Consider the following 12973-nt stretch of genomic DNA (forward strand, 5'->3'; position numbering starts at 1 on the left):
CATGTGTACAAATACTGGGCTCACTGTTGAGTAATCCTAGGTGTGCCCTCTAAATCAGCCAGAACTGCCCATCTATCCAAATAAAAACACTACTGTACAAAGTTAACCGGGACTAGAAACTGCAGGGTGTTGAGGCCATCCAGGAAGTCCAGATCAATCCACTGGTCTAGACTAGGTCAAACCAAGCTATTGACTTTCACTGCCTCCCACCACACCCTTTGGGTAAGGTGAAAAACAGCACATAAACCTTCTAAGCTGACACTTGAATCACTTGCTGGTCTTAAAATTTTGAGGAAAATGACTAGTTTCTACTTACCTTGAGATAATGGTTAGCAAGGAGACATTTTAAAAACCAGGTACTAATCAAAGGGTACAGAATCTGGAGACTTCTGGATAGTGATTGTTATTCACACTGAGAACACTTCTTATAAAATACCTTTAATACCAACTTACTAGGTTTCTGGTAGAGAAGTAGATGTTGGTGCTATAAAGAAATAAACATGGCCCTTACCTTCCAGGAGGTCGTGAGGCAAAGGGGGAATAGGAGAGCATAGTATTTAAATAAAATGTATCTTATAGTCTTCAAGGAAATTCTAGAAAGAGATCCAAAATTACTTTGATCCACTGCAATATTGTTGGAATAGGAGCATATACAAACATTTCTATTCTATTCCATTCATTGTATTGTCAAACATTTTCAAAAAGTTCGACTCTATTTTTTTCTTCCAGATTTGTAAGTAGAGAAATAACTATGGTTGATTAAGAAAAAAACCAAAACACACCTTGGCTTAAGAAAATGCACATCTAGTTAGATTCCCTTCCTTTCCTTTCCAGATGCATTACTTGGCCACTGTGAGATTTCGGTGTGGTGGTGGTGGTGGACGGTGGAGGAGGAGAAGGGAGACAAAGAGGGAGAAGGCCTGAGAAGCAAAACCTCTAGAGCCCGCAGCAACAGCAATGTCTTGAGGCAGGCTGTATCTAGGCAAACACGTCTATTTCCCCACTCCCTGGAGGGTCAGACAGGTACTCAGGAATCTCAGCCCCAACCTTGGCCAAGTCTCAGTTATTAAGCTTGAAAGTCATAATCTAACAAAGTAGTTCTCAAAATATGGTTTGAGGGGTGCCTGGCTGGCTCAGCCAGTAGAGCATGTGACTCGATCTTGGGGGCAAGTTCAAGCCCCAAAATGGGTGTAGAGCTTACATTAAAAAAAAAAGCCAATAAGTGGGCTAAGGCTTCTGAGGAGTTCCTGAGATCCTTTCAGGTCTCCATGGATCCAAGCTATTTTCTCAGTAATACTAAGGGGTCATGTGCTTTTCTCACTGTCCTGCTGTCACAGGTATGTGCAGCGTAGGATTTCCAAGACTTCGTGACGTAACTGTAACAGCCTGAATGCAGAAGCAGATTTTAGAATTTTACTATCTTCTATCAAGCCACACAAGAAGATTTGCAAAAATGTAAACTGATGTCATTTTCCTTACTGAAATGTTTCTGGTTTAGGAGATATTTTTCTAAAAATATTATTTATACTAACAGGAAATATATGTTATTTTTAAAGGAATTAACTAGATGTTTAATAAGAGAATTCTCTGGTTTCTCATCTGGTTGATGTCAAGGTACATAATCCACATAAACCAAAACACTCTTTAAACTTCCTTGAGTGTGAAGGGGTCCTGAGGCAAGAAGACCTGAGAGCTGTTGCTCTGGCACCGTCGGCTGCACAGGAGGCACTGCCTGCTGAGAGCTGGGCCATACGGTGCTCAGCCCAGGCTCCTGTACAACTTCTGTGATGTCACACAAACACTTTGGAATATGAGATGCCAGATTTGCCATAAAGATAGCAAAGCAAAAGGAACCACGCTTTTTCCCTTTCCCCTTAATTCTATGAAGAATTTCATTTCAAAATCTGGAAGACATGCTCACCTTTTCAGTTAGTACTGCACGTCATCCTGCTACCTGCCAACACTTTCTAAGGGGCTTCGAGGAACAGATCAAAGCAGCAGCATATCCTTCCTACTGGAAGTAGGCCCTATTCCAGCATCACTCAGAGAATGACATGTGCGCTTCCTTTCTCAGATGAAACCTGCATGTCCCTGCCTTTGACACTCAAACCAGAACTGGAAGCTTTTCACCAGCAATCACTGACGACTAGGAAAAAGATCCTAAGCCTACCTTTGAAACCTCTGGGTTGCTGGAGCCTAAGAAGACGGCTTGTTCTGGGGTTTATGTATCACCATACCTGAATGAAGCTATTTTAAGTTGAAACTGTTAAGATGCTTGGATAAAAACACTCATCTCATAATGATCTGCACAAAACTGAAGAGGTACAAGAGAGTTTGTGAGATGGAGTTTCTTCTAGCATGTGGTAGAATGGTCACTTCTTCAAGATCATCTTCAAGTTGGCAACTAAGACTTTGGGCAGATTTGTAGACTCCAGTAACACTTAGCGACACTGCTCCTGAAGCCAGAGAAGCCTGGTGCTTCAGCTGTCGTTACGGGGACAAAGTCCACAAGCCAGCTCAGACCATCACAGAAAGCGTTTATTACCACAGAGGAAACCAGGAGACGCCAGAGCCCATGCCCGGCCGCCTGGGCAGTGGGAGTACTCAGGGAGAGGGGACAGTAGGCGGGAACCCCATTAATCATGTTTGGGCAGTTTCTGACCAGCAGTTTGCTCAGGCCGGGAGATACTCTGCCTGGGCCAGTGTGGAAAGCTTGAGGAGACCAGCTTTGACAAGCAGGCTTCCTCCTGGACAAAGCAAAGAACAGCCAGAACCAAGGGCAACAGCCACACAGACATCGAAATCCAATTAGGCTTATTACATCAGAAGTGTGTTTCACCCTGACCATAAAACAAGAGGGAAAAGGGAGCAACTGGGCCCTAGTGGGTAGCCTGTCTTTGAGATAAAATGCTTTTAAAAGTTAAATATTGGCAGGGCCTTCCCCCTTGCTAATAGCGAGCAGCACAAAATATCCAAGCCAGCTTTACAAGCTACTGTGAACTTTGTTATCTGTTATTATTTGGATTTTGAACAAAATTGATGGAGTAGGAACCAGTAGAGGAATCCTGTTTGATCTGGAAATTTTCGGTGGAGAGTCCAAAAGGTCGAAGAACCAAGTTCCCAAGATCTTTTAGTTTACCTGTAATGGAAAATGGAAAATTCAGATAAATATGGGGAATAAACAGAAGGAGGAAGACCCCAACTGATCCTGCCTTACTATCTGATTACAAAATATAAAGAGCATCTTGCTTTTAAAATTATGAACCCTTTAGCCCCTCAGCAATGTGGTCACTTTGGTGCCACTCACCCCCACACCCGTGCTTTTGTAGATGATCGTGAGGGAGCACCACTGGCTCCCTTTGGGAAAGCAAAGTTTCCTGTTCTAACTGGCCAGAACCAACAAAGGACACAGGCCCTGGGATGGATGATGGCCAAACTGACCGTTGTTCCTGGGGGGCTGAAAGTATCCTGCCAAGTCCCAGGGCCTGGTGCTGAGGGCGGCGGACCCTCCAAGTCTGTTCTTTGAGGAAAGCAGCAGCCACCTGCTGAATCTGATCCCTCTCAGATTTCTACCGAGCTTGGGTTCAGACTCAAGGGCCTCCTGCTTTACTAAGGAAAGCCTTAGCTTCTACACCAAACTTGTCATTTCTCAGGAAATGAGAAATGTCAAATGCTCTTGCTCATCTGACAGCACTGCCAACCTCAACAGTTCAGTCTCTTCTCCCTCGGATTCAGGCTTAACCCAGGTGAGCTCACATCCAACAGCCAAAACTGAGACACATGGTATAACCTAGGATTTTAATGCTGATTCTACATTTAAGAGTGCCATGGAATTTGTATGTCACAAGCTGGAGTTTTCAGGATTTTTCAGAGATTTACAGGGACTCATGGGGCAATAAGATGGAATATTTGAAACTAAGGGTGTTTTGGAAAATCTTGGCTGGGATAGGTGAATACACAGTTTCGACCCTTTCTAAATTGTTGTAATTTTTCTTGCAGGTCTGTTCCCAATGGAGAGGACAACGGGGGTAAAAGGGAAAGAAATCCTTAATCATCGGAGCTATAGGTTCCTTCCCACCATCCTGCTTGTTAGCAGCTTTCTCTGAGGCGTCCCACCTTGAAGTAAAGCCCAGGTAAAGAACTTCTAGACACACAGCCCTTAAACATCAAGGTCTTTTCTGATAATTCATGGAAAAAACTTTTGGTCTCAGTCTAGACTTAGACCCCAGAGCTCACCGTATTCTGGGGAAGCTCCCAGAACCCAGGCTGACCATTCTGCAGGCAGGCTTCCCCAGCCTAAACCTGAACACATAATGCTGAGCGTGCCCATCTGAGGAGAACTGCTGGCACAGTTCAGCCCTGCACACGGGTGCCGACTAGGGCATGGTCTCCAGCAGATGGATGCACAGGTAGGGGCCACAACCAGCACAGAGGAGGGGGCACCCTTGGTTAGGTGTGAGTTCCCCAGAACCCTGGCAGTCTGTTCTGGGGTTGAGGAAGGAGGACAGGGAGGGAACAAACATTTAAAGAGACGAGTAAAATGTCGCCACTGGCACAATCCCTGGCTCTCCTGACACGGAGGGAGTTAAGTGAGAATGAATCTCCAGGAGTCACATCACACTGCCTGAGACCGGCAGGGCCACCCTACACGAACAAGCCTCTGCTCAGGTCCCTATCCCTCCCCCTGCCCCTGGAAGGAGAGCCCACTGCAAGTCCATCTCACTGCAGAGCAAGCACTGAAAGCGCCAAATGTAAAGTATCTACTATGTGATGCAGCAGGAGCTCTGGAGTAAAGTTTATTCTCAGCTTCTGAGAAACTCTGTCTGGCAGGGTGACAAACACAGGACTAAAGTGGGCCCTGGGCAGAAGCTCCCCGGCCTGTGCAGGGGTGGCGAGACAGGCATCTCAGAAAGAGTGCACTTGGCAGTGCCCTAAGGTCCTGGCAGTTCCAGGACGCTGGTGTGCCACTGTGTTCCACAGGTGGCAGGGGGACAAGCCTTTCAGCTGCAGATGGAAAAGGACAGTTAGGACCTCTTGCAGGTTTCCACTTGGCCTGACTGGGGGAGGAAACTGCCTGCCACCATGAGCCTCGCATATTTTGCTTCTCTAGAGTGGCATGTGTGCAAACGTGCTTCTCTGGCCACAGGTGCCAGGGTGGCTGTGCTGCATGCCAGGGCTGTGCATCCCTGTCGCCTGCTGACGGAGCCCGACAGAGCCCGGCAGCGGCAGGTAAGGTACTCCCACAGGCAACTGTAGCTCCTCAGTGGCTCTGCTGGAACTTTCTCAGCACTAGGTCCTCGCAGCTTGTGACTTTCCCTAGCCAGCATCCCTCTCTCTGCCACAGGCACCGCCAGCTCTCTGCTCCACACAGCTTCTGCTCCCGCCCCTCCACCCACTCCTCCTACAGGTGTTCCCCTTATCAGTCTCTGGAACTTCTCATCTGACCCTGCTTCTCTCTCTGGGGACTCAACCTACATAAGGCGATCATTCTTCTTCTGTCCGTTCTCAGCCTTTAGAATATTCTACAATAGTTTTACTACATTATCTCCAGAACAGAACAGGACATGGGAAGTTCCACTTGCTCAATGAGACAATGGACACGAAGTGCCTGAGATAACTTATTAGCCACACACAATAAAAAAGTCTCCACATCAGAGAAGACCTGAGGTTACCAGACCTGAATTCAACCAACAGTCCTAAGTTTATGCGATGGCATCCTGCTGTGTGTGCTGGGGATGCAAAGACAGGAGAATCACTGCACCAGAATAAGCTGAGACGTGATGGGGAAGACGAGACACACACACAGAAGGCAGCTCAGTGTTAAGCTGAGATACAGAGTGCCAGGAGAGTTAGTAAGATTCCTCCCTGGACAAGCGGGGGGGGGGGGGAATCTGGTCTTTTCTAAGAGTGTGCACAGGAATTCCCACCTAAGAACAGACAGGACCGCGGCCATCTGAGATGGAGGGAGTGGGCAGGGCAGGCAAAAATGGTTTAAATAAATGTATAGAGAAGGGAGGGCAAGGGCGAGCAGTGTGTCCAGTGGGCTCCAAGCTGGATGGAAGGGCACATCCTGGCAGGATGTGTTCTTATGAGCCAGGCCAGAGGTCTCTGGTTCTTGTGCCACAGGGAAGGTCACCGATGGCTTGAGAACTGAACTTTAAGGGTTAATAACACTGTGGCAAAGGGAAGAATGAATCAAAAGACAAGAGCCTGGGGACACCTGGGTGGCTCAGTGGTTGACCATCTGCCTTCCGCACAGGGCATGATCCCAGGGTCCTGGGATCCAGTCCCCCATCAGGCTCCCCATGGAGAGCCTGCTTCTTCCTCTGCCTGTGTCTCTGCCTCTCTCTCTCTCTCTGTCTCTCATGAATAAATAAAACCTTTTAAAAACAAAGAAAGAGTCTGGAGGGGATTCTGACAGAAAGTTAGTGCAGCATCATGGGAAAGAAGCCATTTATTCACTGAACAAACATTCGAATATCTATAATGTTGGGTAAAGAAGTTCTGAGGGATGCCTGGTTGGCTCAGTTGGCAGAGCACACAACTCTTGATCTCGGGGTTGTGAGTTCAAGCTCCAGGTTGGGTGTAGAGATTACTTAGAAATAAAATCTTAAGGGGTGCCTAGCTGGCTCAGTCGGTTAAGTGTCTGACCCTTGATTTCAGTTCAGATCATGACCTTAGGGTTGTGAGACTAAGCCCCATGTCAGTGCCCAGCACGGAGCCTGCTTAAGATTCTTTCCCTCTCCCTCTGCCCCTCCCCACTCCCTAAAAAAAGAACAATAATTAAAAAAATAAAATCTTAAAAAAAAAAAAAGCAGCTCTGAAATCAGACTGAGGCCAATGAGAACAGAAGGGAACAGAGCAAAACATTATGGTAGAACCAACAAATTTTTGGTTTATGAAGAATTCATCTTTTGCTGTTTATGGCAAAAGCAGAGAAACACCTTCAGTAGAGATGATGCTCATAAATATATATACAATCACACTGAGTTTTCCTGTTGCTGTTTAGAGTCAGGTTAGATGCTCAGAGACTAAGGAGCCTGCCTTCTGGTCCCTAAGACAGGATCATTTGCCAAATTAGCTTATCTGCCACCCTTTCCGCTGGCTGCCAAGTTCGACACCCTCCCCCCTATGAGGGCCGTACCCAACTGGATTTCCTAATTTCCATTTGTTGCAGATCTGGTACCATCACTCAGCCAGAATGTGTCAACATGTCCCTGACTTAGGATCTCCTCTGTGAGACTAGATTGCAGGCAAAGAGAAGAGTCCAAAACTGTGCTCAGACAAGAACGTTTAGGACTAGAGATTGATGCCTGTCACTGGATCCAGATTTGATAAATAATAGTTTCCATGCTTCCAAGCAACATGGTATCACAATAACCCACGGACTCATTATGTGTAACTGCTCTTTGGAGATACTAACTGTACAGTAGTCCATTTACCCTGAAGAGAGACAGGAATGCCATTTGTTAAGATCCCTGGGGTTTGGGCCCCATGGGATACACCTGAATCCTGACACCACATTTCCTCTTATGACGTAGGCCCTAAGCCACGCAAGCTGCCTCTTGCTTTCCTCTGAGCAAAAGGCTTATCAAGAGACAGCACAGGATATGAAAGAAAAAATTCACAGCCAAATCAAATGCCTACGTTAGCTCTTGGGTGAAAGTGGAGGCTGAAACAAGCCTTACCAAGAACTGTCAAAGAAGCAGGAGTCATTCCTCTGAGAGGAGCTGATGGAGTGACAACCAGGAAATGAAGCAGAAAGCAGGGCAGTGAAAATCTACACAGATACTTCCAGAGGGAATAACCACAGCAAGGAAGTGGTTTGGAGACACTAATGTGGCCAGAGTACAAAACACTGCATGTATAGTCTCTAATGAGGATTAGGGAGGGTGTTATGAAGAGAAATATGAAAAAAAAAAAAACAAAAAACAAAAAAACCCTGGATTTCCAGGGTATCCACATATATGGCTTTAGCAGTTTTAAGAGTCAGTGACAATGTCAAGGCTTTCTTGTGACCCTGGGTAATGGAGCTGGGTCTAGGACCCTTTACTATGCAGAGCAGAGAAGCATGTCATGCACAGGAAGAGCCAACAGAATGTGTCCAATATTTGCCAAGATAATGAACAAGTTACTCCTAAGCATCCTTATGTAGTTCTTGATCATGGCATCGTACAAGATGGCATTCTTAAATCAGTTCACAAATGTGTGCTCATTAGGTTGCTAATGGCCAGGAGTGAACTCTGGAGAAACTTTAGGAATCAGGAGAGCAGAAATATGTCTCAAGAGATTATAAGGAGATAATAATACAAATGGAAGACCTGGGCTGGATGGTGATCAAGGCCCAGGTGTACGCCAGAGCAGCTGGGCAGGAAGCAGTGTGGGAAAGGATTCTGGAGCTGTGTCCTGCTCCTTGTCTCTGGTTCCTTTGGGGGAATCAGTGAATTTCAAGTTGTGGCTCTAGATTTTCTAGGTCAGGACAGGAACCTGGCAGCTCTTGGTTATGGTAAGAAGAGTAGCATCTCATGGAACTGTTGGAACACAAGCTATACCTGCTACTGGGACATAATGCCACCACCCTAGGACTTGATAAATGGTGACAACCTACAGTGAGCTGACTCAATTTCTCCAGTGACACCTTGTCCAAATAAACACCAGAAATGGAACACAGCAAGGAATCGATGGCCACAGAGAGGTGTCTGCAATCTCAAGTCTAGTACATTCTCAAATATCTTTTGCTTTTTTCTCTGCTGCAGCTACAGCACAAAGAGGGAAAGGTAAAACTCAGTGACCTGCTGCTTCTGCTTAGTGACCTCTGCTTCTCTCTCAGAGCAGAACGGCTGACCACTCCTGGCTGCATCCCTGCGATGCACCTCCCATGATGCTGCTCCCATGCAGCAGTCACACCCCTCACAGTGGAGGATAAACTCAAGTATGCACCAGAAAACACGTAGAGGGGTTGTCAGAACTGAGTGCTGCGTTCCACCGCAATCTCTGATTCAGAAGGACTGAAAATGTGCGTTTTGAATGAGTTCTCACGTGAAGCTGGTCTGAGCAATGCATTCTGAGAACCAGCCCCAAAAGATACCTTGCTTTCATAGCTGTTCAGTGGAATCTTGATCAGAGAAGCCTGATATTAAAAACTAACTGGGGATACCTGTCACTAGTGATCAGTGGGACAGGCTGCCCAGGCAGAGTGTCTCTTTCACATTTTGTGAAAATACACAATCCCATTCTTTTTTATTTGCAACCAAGGCTTATTCAGAGATCTATATGAGCATCATCATCTGGCCTCCAAGTACACATCTCTTGCTCTCCTGGCATAGCTACCAATATGAGGCTCACCTCACCACTCCCTGTGTATAGAACCTAACCCCAGGAAGGCTCTCATCTGTCTCCCCAAGGTTAAACAGCCATGCTTCTGAAGATGCTCCTGAGGGCAGAGCAGTACACTAAAGATCTGCCCTCAGTTTCCTCCAGCTGAGCAGAGGAGCTTCAGGGATTCTGAAAATATCTCATCTGAAAGTGTTTTTACTGTTTACCTATGTGGAAAAAATTTAATGCTGTGAAACCAAAACAGGAAATAAATTAGATATAGCTACTCATAAGGCTGTGCCTACCATCCAAATCTGATTTCAAATTTCTATGTTCCTCAAACTTGCCTGGTTATTCTGATTATAAAAATGCTATACATTTGAATCATACAAATAAAATACCACTCTTTGTTTTCTACATTGTGGTTTCATGTAAGACTTTTTTTTCTTTAACTAGCTGTTCTAATTTGGTGTAATCATATAAGGTTTTTTTTTTTTTTAAAAGATTTATTTATTCATGAGAGTACAGAGAGAGAGAGAGAGAGAGGCGGAGACACAGGCAGGGAGCCTGATGTGGGACTCAATCCTGGGACTCCAGGATTGCGCCCTGGGCTGAAGGCAGGCGCTAAACAGCTGAGCCACCCAGGGATCCCCATATAAGGTGTTTTTTTTTTTTTTTTTAAAAAAAAAAAAAGGGATCCCTGGGTGGCGCAGCGGTTTGGCGCCTGCCTTTGGCCCAGGGCGCGATTCTGGAGACCCGGGATCGAATCCCACATCGGGCTCCCGGTGCATGGAGCCTGCTTCTCCCTCTGCCTATGTCTCTGCCTCTCTCTCTCTCTCTCTCTGTGACTATCATAAGTAAATAAAAAATTAAAAAAAAAAAAAAGATCTATTTAAATAAAAAAAGTGAAAATCACTAGATTTAAGCAAAGCCAAATAAATAGGGCATTGATCACTTGTACTACCAGTCACTTAAAAAAAAGCTCTGAGCTTCCTGGGGTGCTCTGCCTAGCACCACTAACCATCCCCCAAATCCTTTCACTGTTTAAATTTCCTGGCTTATTACAGCCATGGAGCTAATCTTTCCAGAGAAAAAGACTAAAGGAAACACTTCAGTTGCTGACCTCTTTCCTCAAATCTGAAGCCAACCTGATTAGCAAGGACTGCAGCACTATGATGGACGGCCACTATGGGTCTCCACTCTTGTTCTAATGATATTTCTAAATGACAGGCTAGGAAGGGAGGAGCAAGATGTTTAAGTGGGTTCTACTCCCTTTGTTATTTAAATTAGGATTCCCCCCCCCCCATCATGGAGGCAGCTACAGGGTTCTTCTTTCCAACAAAAATGCAGTCAAGTTACTGAGAAAAGAAAAGCAAGTCAAAGATTATTGAACAAATCTAAATAAAAGCCCACTTTGTTAAATAATTACCTAACTTCGTAAATGCCAATGACAAATGGTGTTGAGCAGTTTTTCAAATCTTTAACTGCCGGTTTTTCAGCAGAAGCCAGCATCCTTGGAGAAACCAGCACTAAAAATTGTGCAGTCCACTGCAAAAAACTTGCTCAGAATATTTAAGGGGTGACATTATTTTGCAGAATGAGTAGCATCCAAGGCTCTCTTAGCATGTGAAGCACAGTTACATCATCTGTATCAGGGAGGGAAGAACTCCAGAAAGCTTTTGTGGGGCTGGGATTCCACACAGGGTCATTCTCTCTTTTAGGCTCTCTGATGGTAGGGAACACCTAAAGGCAAGATCTTATTCATGGTCCTTATACTTAGAAGATAAAGAGAAGATAAAGCCATTCACACTATTTATGTGTAACAACAAACATATTATTTACCAAACAACTTAAACTGCTTAAGTCTGATCAGAGGAGAATTCATTACAGAAGCAAAGGAGAATGAACTCAACTTGAATATTTCAAATGGAGAGAACAATATAAGTAAAGCCCAAAGCCATGGAGATAGAAACTAGCTCATGAGACTTTAGATGGACTGAGCCAGGCAGGCAGGGAGAAATGAAGTTTTGATTCCATCTAAAATTGACAATGGCTGCAAGATTCAGTTTATATACATCCTTTTACGGTTTCATACTGGCTCAAAAAAAAAAAAAAAACCGTCTAAGGGTCTCCTCCAAGTCTACCAGAGCCACCCCAACATCATCTCTTTCAGCATGAAATATGGCTCAGTTAAGTACAGATACTGTCTTTTTTCTAAAACCGAGTCCTTGTTAGTATAGGTAGAAAATGCTCTTTTCCTTCTCCTTTGAAGAAAGAGCACCTCCAAAATAATTTTTCTGCTCAAACATGGTGTCATATTTAAATATGTAAATTAGGGAAAGAGCCTGTTTTGGAAAAACTGGAGAAGGCTCCCGAAGTCTCCCCAACTCTCAAACAGTTCTCAGCAGAGGCCAGAGGGTTGTGGACTGTCTAGGTTTAATGGCTTTTTCTTAATCAGCTCTGCTAGCAGAGTGACTCTTTGGAAAATATGTTCTCATTCTCTAGATATGATACCTGAAGGCCATAAATGGCCAAGTTCAATTTATTTTAAGGTTTTTCCTTTATGCCCATGTGATTGCAATATATTATATTCAACCCACATGGTGGATTTAGAAAATACTCATTTCAAGGAGGAACCAAACAAATCTTGAGCAGGGAAATATCAGAGAGAGATTATGCTGGACAGGCCTCAGTCCAGGAACCATTACTCCCCTTAGCCAAGCAGACTGTTCATGAGAGGGCTTCTGATTCCAACTATAAAATGTTCTGACAAATATAAGAACTAAACCATGAGTCCATCTGTCCTATGCTCTACTTACAGTCTTCTGTTCCTCTATCTACTCCAAACTTGCCCTTCGTGTCTTCTCAAACACTCTCAATTCCATTTGCAAAACAAACATTCCCTTGTTTCTGACATGGTTTGCATTTGCAATAGCTGTATTCTAATGAAATTTAAAACTTAAGTCATTTACTCAATGAAGAAACTCAATTGTTTTCATGAGATTCATGATCTGAAATAGAGGTTAGTGGGATCCCAGGTTGAATTATATTTGCATTCTTGAAGTGGGCAAAGTTCTCAGGAAAAACAAAATAGAAGTTTAGTTCTTCAAAAGCTGACATCCATCCTCTCTAAACCACTCTAAACCTTCTAGAGTCAAAGACAGCTCAGACCCTGCTAGCACCATGGTTATAGCTCACAAAACAAATGAAGGGCCTCAAAGCTATTTCTAACTGTGTTCTCCTCCAGCAAAAAGTACCAAATCCTGCTTTCCCTCACTCCGCACCTCCTAGCTACTAGAGTCATGAGAAAGAAAGAGAAGCAAACTTACCTAACATCTCTGCCTTTAGCCTTTCATTACGTTCTTCAATCTGCTTAGGTAATCTCTGAGGGGAAAAGAGGAGAAACAAGGGTTGGTGAAAAATCTTTTGACTTTATTTTCAATCTGAAAAACAAAAACTTAATGTGAAAGTCAGATCAGGTGATGTACATATATATGATCCTATTAAATACAGAAAAAAAAAGTATTTGTGAGGGAGCTACACAAACACAGGAGCCTTGTTCAGTTCACTGCTATATTCCCAGTTCTGGGCACAGTGGCCTGGGGAGGACCTCTATAAAAATCTGATAAATAGGGATCCCTGGGTGGCGCAGCGGTTT

At 44.5% G+C, this 12973-nt stretch overlaps 1 protein-coding gene and 1 long non-coding RNA gene across 7 annotated transcripts in view; one reads left to right on the forward strand and one right to left on the reverse strand.

The window, feature by feature from the left end:
- Positions 1-2517: 2517 nt before the first annotated feature.
- The window catches only part of TTC1 (tetratricopeptide repeat domain 1), a 47004-nt gene continuing 36548 nt past the window's right edge, over positions 2518-12973 (reverse strand). For all 3 annotated transcript variants that reach the window (XM_025435165.3, XM_025435166.3, XM_025435167.3), the window contains exons 7-8: positions 12645-12699; positions 2518-3139 (exon numbers count right to left, since the gene is read on the reverse strand). In XM_025435165.3, coding sequence (XP_025290950.1) covers positions 3006-3139; positions 12645-12699 — 189 coding nt within the window. In that variant the 3' untranslated portion in view covers positions 2518-3005. The remainder of the gene's footprint in view (positions 3140-12644; positions 12700-12973) is intronic.
- LOC112651850 (uncharacterized) overlaps positions 3136-12973 on the forward strand; it is a 30568-nt gene continuing 20730 nt past the window's right edge. For 2 of the 4 annotated variants that reach the window (XR_004815408.2, XR_003131104.3), the window contains exons 1-2: positions 3136-3746; positions 4000-4133. This is a non-coding gene — a long non-coding RNA (uncharacterized LOC112651850). Of the gene's footprint in view, positions 3747-3999; positions 9735-12973 lie in introns of those variants that run through there. The other 2 variants (XR_003131103.3, XR_007410265.1) reach the window with 2 other exon arrangements.

The sequence above is a fragment of the Canis lupus genome, chromosome 4 (assembly GCF_003254725.2).
Source record: "Canis lupus dingo isolate Sandy chromosome 4, ASM325472v2, whole genome shotgun sequence".
Taxonomy (NCBI): Eukaryota; Metazoa; Chordata; class Mammalia; order Carnivora; family Canidae; genus Canis; species Canis lupus.